The sequence below is a fragment of the Naegleria gruberi genome (assembly GCF_000004985.1).
Source record: "Naegleria gruberi genomic scaffold NAEGRscaffold_182, whole genome shotgun sequence".
NCBI classification, from domain to species: Eukaryota; Heterolobosea; class Eutetramitea; order Acrasida; family Naegleriidae; genus Naegleria; species Naegleria gruberi.
This window is the reverse complement of record NW_003163155.1, coordinates 1-7596: the sequence shown is the minus strand read 5'-3', so window position 1 is coordinate 7596 and position 7596 is coordinate 1. Positions and strand designations below refer to the sequence as shown.

At 34.6% G+C, this 7596-nt stretch overlaps 3 protein-coding genes across 3 annotated transcripts; all 3 read right to left on the bottom strand.

Annotated features, from left to right (window-relative positions):
* Nucleotides 1-304: 304 nt before the first annotated feature.
* Nucleotides 305-2809, bottom strand: NAEGRDRAFT_82344 (uncharacterized protein; the record flags this gene model as incomplete). Its single annotated transcript, XM_002668511.1, has 1 exon — nucleotides 305-2809. The coding sequence occupies one exon, from the start codon at nucleotides 2807-2809 to the stop codon at nucleotides 305-307; it is 2505 nt and encodes an 834-aa protein (XP_002668557.1).
* A 2284-nt stretch (nucleotides 2810-5093) lies between these two features.
* Nucleotides 5094-5465, bottom strand: NAEGRDRAFT_76527 (uncharacterized protein; the record flags this gene model as incomplete). Its single annotated transcript, XM_002668510.1, has 1 exon — nucleotides 5094-5465. The coding sequence occupies one exon, from the start codon at nucleotides 5463-5465 to the stop codon at nucleotides 5094-5096; it is 372 nt and encodes a 123-aa protein (XP_002668556.1).
* A 783-nt stretch (nucleotides 5466-6248) lies between these two features.
* On the bottom strand, nucleotides 6249-7109 carry NAEGRDRAFT_54731 (uncharacterized protein; the record flags this gene model as incomplete). Its single annotated transcript, XM_002668509.1, has 1 exon — nucleotides 6249-7109. One exon carries the CDS (start codon nucleotides 7107-7109, stop codon nucleotides 6249-6251), a length of 861 nt encoding a protein of 286 aa, XP_002668555.1.
* Nucleotides 7110-7596: the final 487 nt, after the last annotated feature.

The following is a 7596-nucleotide window of genomic DNA, read 5'->3' as shown; positions in this document are numbered from 1 at the left end:
TCTTTATGATTTCCACTCCATCAAAATTTATTTTTTAAAAACTGCTTCAAGAAAACAACATCAGGATGTCCGTTGTCATTTATCATAAACGTTGTATGGTTGATATTTGTATCCCAATTACTATTTGTTTTTTTGAATTTTGCTTTTCCAAGAGTTTCCAAGAATACACCATCTTCCGAACCATCATTAAATTTCTTTTTAAATTTGTTGATGTAGTTATTTTTTTGAGAACGTAGATTGACAGTGTGGTTATTGTTGCAAAGAACAACATCTTCTTTGCCCATTTTTTTTAAAATTAAATTTATTATAAAGTATAGAACTTGTTGTAGGCAGATGTTGGAATGGTTTGTTCCTGTTGGCTTTCAATGTGAGTTGTTTGTTTAGAATGTTTGACCCTTTTAACCTTTATCCAAGAATTAACTCCATCAACATTTGGATTGGTTGAGAATTCATTGTTGTTCAGTTCGATCTTTCTTTTAAATTCTTCCTCTTTTGTTTTTGTTGTTCTGTTCTCAATCCTATTCCAAGACTCATCCAAATCCAAAGTTAACTGAATACATCTTAAAAAATAGGCCAAAATTTGAGCCAACTTTAACCCAGCAGAGATCTCAATAGAACAACCAAAATCTTTTCTACCATATCTCTCTTCTGAGGGATTTTTGAGATTATCACTGCTAAATTCCATGTCAGTATATGAAAGTATTTCTGTATTCTTGGTTGGAAGGGGAGGATAATCACTCGGCTTTGTTGGTTTTTTAAGCATCAAATACCAGTACTCTTTTGTATTTGTTCCATGTTGCACACAATTTTCCAAAATATATTCAAGAAGTCTATGAAAATGTTCAAAACCTTCTGCACTCCATTTTGACAAGCCTCCATACGTTTTTAACAAAGCAACCCCATGATACATAATTATGTGAACATACCAGCTTCCTATTGTTGAATACTTTTTAAATTTCTGGAAGAAACGATCAAGAGATAATTGGAAATCTTGATAATCGCCATTGCTCAGCCCTTTTTTGAATATATCAAGAATGTGATTGCCTTCGTTCCATAATTCTTGAATATGTTTTGGACAATTTTTAAAAAATTTAGCACGTCCTTGCAATAGAGCTTCACATTGGTCACCAGTGAGATATAAATTGTAATCTCCATTTTCATCTGGTTCAAACATCAAGTTTCTTAATGTTGAAACCATTTGAATTTCTTTTACCATAGAATCGAAATTTTCTTCTGCTGTACCTAAACTAAGCCTTAATAGATGTTGAATGATTCTTTCGAGTAAATGTAAATAACAAATTATAAAATCAGTATGATCAAATCCTAAACAATTTGAAATTTCTGTGTTACCAGACCTTTCCACAACAGTGCATCCCTGTTTAATTGAACTATGTGCGTTTGGACAATCACAAAATGGACAATTAATTCTGCTCCATCCATTTAAATATTTAAACGCAGACAAATCAGTAACAAGTTTGTTTTTTAATTCATACTTGTAATTTTTTCCATTGTATTCAATAACCACTACCTGTTTACGCAATTCATCAAGCTCTGCCCTTATAATGTTTGATATAAATAAAATATCTTTTTCCTTACCATTCCATAGGGCCAATGGAATTATTGAAAAGGGACATTGAGCATTAAAAACTCTAGAACCTCGCATAGATACACCCAAAACTGTCAAACCATTAAGACCCTTTTGATCCATTCCATAACTCATAATGGCCTCTTTTGTTGCTTTTTCCAAAAAAGCCATATCGTTCTCAGAAATAACTTTTCCTTTTGTTTGTCTATTGATGGTTTCGATTAATTCCAATTTCAAAATACTCTTTACCAATTTTGTAATATTTTTAACAAACACGACTGTCGTTTGTTTCTTATTTCCTTTTACCGTCACAGGTGATTCATTCAACACATTACTCGACATACTCATTGCAACACCAACACTGTTGGACGATTGGTTGTCTTGTGTAGGATTTGAAGAAATATTCTGACAGCTATCTTGACAAATATTTTGACAAGTATCTTCACAGGCATCCTCTGGCTCATCAATGTCCTCATATATCTGCTCTTTTTCATGCTGAACACTGGCTACATAACTGACAGATCTAATATTTACATCATAAAAGCCAAGCACTTCTATGTTTTTTTCTTTTCTTGTGTCTTTTAAGTCATCTAAGGGAGGTAAATATTTTTCAAGAAAGAATCTAATTCGAATCTCATGGTAAAGACTATCTGAAATTCGCATTCTATCTTTTTGCAAAAGGATGTAAGAATTAAATGAAACCACATTTACAGAAAAAGCAATGAATAATGAAGATACTTTTTCGTTTCTCTTTTGTAAATCTTTACAAAAGGTTTCGAATAAGTCAATATCATTTGAAAAAAGCTGCAACAACAATTCATAAACTGTCTCATCTCGCAATGTATGTGTCAACATGTTGAACAATGACAATAAATCCACCAAGGATGTGTCATTGTTTGTTTGTTTTTTTGGTTGGACCATTAAAAAAGATTCACTAAACATCATGGAAGAAAAATTGGCAACACCAACATCAACACACACACTTGTTGAATTACCTTTGCTATTTCTTTGTTGACACAAAAATGTATCTCCCACTTTGGAACAATATTTCTGCATTGGAGATTCTTTTAGAGTGAATTCTTTGTTATTGCCATGTTTCTTGGTGATGTTAACAAAGTCTTTGATTGTTTTGTATCTGCTGATTCTTGCAGATGGAGAAACAAGTGTGTTTGTTTGTCCATTACCTGTCACAGAAAATAAACTCTCAATAGTAGAGAGAGTCATTGTTTTTTTTTTTAAAATATGCTGCTCTTTGTTTTTGTTGAACACCACCTCACCACTCCCATTAATGAGTTGTTATTTGCCATGCAGTATCGTTACTAATTCATTTGCCCAACTGTGAGAGAACAGCATCTCAGTTGAGTTCGTCGTATGCTTAATAAATGCATTGGCTGATGATTTGGCAATTTCTTCACACTCATCCTCTCATTCCTATGAAGATTGCAATCAGATTCGAGCATCGTTACCAAAACAATCTGCTTTGCACACAAGCAGTTGGCGTCCTGTGTGATTCGATAAATAAATTTCTCTTCAACAAGTGAGGCAACGAGGAGCATCATGAGCAAGATATGAATGCAATTTCGTAAAGTGACAGACAAACCAACCAAACGAAACATTTTGTACTGTTCAAGTCATCCTAAAGATCAACTCAACAATTGGACATCTGGGATTGATTAGGGGTTTTTTTGGTCACGTCAAGAGAATTTCACAGCTCTTGGCAAAACAAGTACACCACGATCATATGTTACCTTATTCCTCCTTGATTTGCAGAAATCCCAACTCTGGCAAATTCTGGAATCACAGTGGAAACAAATTTGACATCACTTTCAGTGAATTTCACAACAACCCATCAGAACCCCTCTATACAGAAGGCAATTGATGTTTAACAGTGCGGACCATAACAAAGGCAAGACCAGTTCTTCCAATGAAACCACTTGTTGGGACGTAATGTGAGCAGAAAAACCACAAACAACAGTGAACAATGCTCCTAATTGAAGCCAACAAGGAATTTCCATTAGCATCTGATGAAGCAAGCATAGAAAAGTTCCACCATTCCTGACAACAGACCATACAGAGGTTGAAAGAACAAAAAAGTTTTTGTTCCTTATCAAAAACAAAACCACTCCACATTCATTCAACATGACTTTCGAGTTGTAAATATTGACAGTTGCAGCAATTTTGTTGGCACCAAGACCAACGTGATACTTAAGAACGATTTTGTCAGTTCCAACACAGTCAGTTCCTATAGAGCAGGTCATGTACCTACATCTGTGAAATTGCAACCACACCATATCCAATGAACACCATAAATTTGATCAAATGGATCTGTTTGAGTCCTTGTAATTTCCACTGCAATGCATACGACGCAGAAATGTCCAATGTATCAGCTACTGAATATGTGAATGTATCATTACCAACTTGTAAATTGGATGGTTGATAGATAGTCTCAGTCCAGATGCAGACAAATTATCAGAAATGGTATAGGTGCAGTTTGAACTCTCTTACCAGCCATTTGGAAAAAGACGGAAGCTCCACTAGAGTTAATGGATTAGTTCCAGAAGGATTGCAAGGAGATTAATATTGAGAGTCCCATTGGAATCAGCAGCAGAATTGAATAAGGAGTACCTGCTGTCTTGCATTGCGCTTGACAGGGAAGTGTTTAGTGAGTTGGCACTGATTGTTGCTGCATCAATGGAAATTTCAGCTCCATGTGTTTCTCAACAAGTGAAGCTCTTTGCTTATGTTGTCACTGATTTGGATGGTGTATTCAAACAATTAATGCAGCTCCTTGAGTTGGTAGCAAATGCAGGTGTGAGGACTTTAGTCCTCCATATGTCAGTGTATTGAATGGAAAATGCACTTCCCAACATCGAACGAACTTAAGGAACGAACTTTTCACCAGTGTCTTTTGCTGCTAAGCAGTACTGATAAGGGAGAAATCAATTCTATCAGCAGAAGGAATGTTTGCTTCAGTAAATGAGTCAGTAGAAGTCAAAAAGATGGCATCCACTGAATAACCAGAAGCCATTGTTAATGCAGTTGTGAGCGTTGGTTTGTTGTTATAAATGTTCATATTGACAATGAAAATGGTATCATCGACACCATCAAAATTTGTTGCCTGGAAAGTATCAGAATCAAGATTGTCAATACTTTGCCTGTACAAAATATTTTTAGAAATTGTGATTGTTGAGTATTAGTATTGGTAATTTCATTTGTCAAGCCTGCACCTGCATTTGTGGTTTCTCCATCACAAGCAACACAGGCTACAACTGAACACCCTTTGATACAGGTTGGAACGAATAAAAGTTGGTGTTTGAATTAATCTTGGCAATTGTAAATCAGCAACTTTCTGAACGTGAGCAATGATAAAGTTATCAAAGAAGGTATTTTGTTGCATGGTCCAGATTTCAGTAAAAACAACACCAATCCTTCCAGACAGATTTGATAGCTACTTATCTTCAAAATAATTTGGATTTAGATTTTCTTTGAAGCCCAAACACTTGAATTCTTAATCTCGAGCAACCCATTTACCCCTGTAAGCTGGATTTTTAATCAATCTTGGTTGAGTTTCACACTTCTTATTCCCAACAATTGGAGTTTCCCAAGCACCATCTTCATCCTCATCCCATTCCAACATTTTGGCTTCTGAATCTGGAATCATGTCTTGTTCATTTTCTAACCAATCCTCCAACATGTTATCTTCTGGATCTGAAATAAATTCTTCTTCTCTTGACAATGTTTCATCCCAATCTTCCAGCTTACTGGCTTCTGGATCATCCATTAATTCTTCATCAACCCAACCAAGTGGCTTCTTATCAGTTGGATCATCAATTTCCTTTGATGGAACAACAGATGGAGAAGAATTCAAACAAGCTTCCATTTCCAGCAATTTGTTGATCAATCTTGATTTCAAAAGTGTTGGTCAAGTGATTTTCTTCCCATGTTTGAATGGTGAACAAAATCTCATCTCCTGTCATTAATACATCCAAAGAGAAAAGAACAGAGTTGCGACAACCATAACAACACAACCAGTAAAAGTCAATGCAGCATTGCTGTTAGAATAAGTAACAACATTCTCACCCAATAAACCACTCTTGGCAACTTATGTCAACTAAACAGCACCCGTGTTTGTTACCAACAGAACATATTTGTTTGGACTTTTTCACAACAAAATTCCTTTATATTTTCCAACATTAATTTACAAATTATTAATTAATAAATTTGAAAATTTAAATAAAAACTAACCGGTTTAAATATTGTTGTTTGTAGAAGGGTTAAATGAAAAAAGATTTTCACCACCACATTTACTTGTGTTAGGTTGCGATAGATGTGATGGTCTACCCAGGGCAACCAAGAACCAAAAGACACATGTCATCAAAGTTCACACAAGCAAACATCAATGAATAGGAACAATAATCGCCGCATCATGGTCATCACATAATCCATATCCATGAAGAACCTGCTTTGCCATTCCCTGCCATTTAGTGACAACCTTTACCAATTATTTATGCATCATTTTCCAACCCAAAAGCCTACTAATGACGGGGCCCGCCAATAAAGGTTTGGGTATGTTGGATTTTGATGGATGAAACAAATTAATAAAGGTTGTAGTGATTGTCATTTTTTTTAAACCGATTTTAATTTTTTTATTAATTACTACCAATTAATCACAGAGTTCTGGCTCTCCATACTGTTCATTTTCTTGATCATAGTTAATAACATCCATTACCTCTCGTTTCCAAGTTAAATCCATTCTAACCTCCCACGAAACAACATTGCATTTAACTTTACAGCTAGTCATTGTAGATACTCTTTTTCTAACAATTAATTGAACATCATCTTCTACCTCATAATGATACTTAATTCGCCAATTATCACTGATTCCGAAATATGGATATTTCTCACCTTCAAATGAATATACAACACAACCTTGCAGCAATTTTGATCCATCCTCTTGTGTTTTTGTGTATCTCCTGAAAGATCTCTCACCACCAGCTTCTTTCATAAAATAATCAAACAATCTTGGTTCCATTGCTCCAATGAATATATCTTTTCTAATTCTTGCTTTTCCAGGTTTCATGGCATTGAAAACCTTATGTCTTGCAACTCTTCCCAAATGTTGGATGGCACTAAAAAGGATTGCTTTTTCCACAGAGTTTTGTTTGTCATAGGATTCTGATTTAAATCCATCCTTACAAATATCTATATATTTATCCCAATACTTCTCTTCAATGATTCTCCATTGTTGATAAGTATTAGCCTCTGCCATTAACACATCACCATCTTCATCCAAATCATCAATGTCATCGTTGTCTTCATATTGTTGTTGGTCATTGTTGATTATTCTTTCTTTGTATTGGTTCAAGTTGGTGGATATTGTTTGTGTGTTATTGTGTAAAATATCCATCAAAGAGATATCTGTTCTTCCATATCGCTGCTGTCTCATTAGAAGTAACATTTCTTCAGCACTGTTTTGTTGTTCATTGGATTCTTCTTCAAAATCCATATAGTCAATGAAATCCATTATTATCGTATTTGTTTGCGTTTTGTGGTGTTGATGTAATGATTGATATTGTGTAGATTCATCTTCAGTTGTTGTCGCATTTTTTTTTTCTTGTCGGTACACTAGTTTTCGCCTGGCTGATAGAAACTACTCTGGTAGTGACATTAAAATTGTACATTAAAAACTTTAAGCAAAACAGAGTGCTGAATCTCAGATAGCATAGTGATGTAGTCCGTCATGAGGTGGTGACACGCCGGTCTCCTCGGTTAATAATTAATGTGTAAATAAAGTTTTCCATCATATGAAACAGTATTAATGAAACCAAAAGTTTCACTTTGCCGAATGTGTTTTCAAAACAGTAAATCTTGTTAATTAATTTTTGTTCTTTTTTATTGTGGTTAGAATTTTTTATTGTTAAATCAAAAACTGCAGCAAGAAACAACTCCCTAAAAACTGTTACTAGTTTTAATCCCTTACGGATTTAATTAATTTCAAATAATCAGTTTGA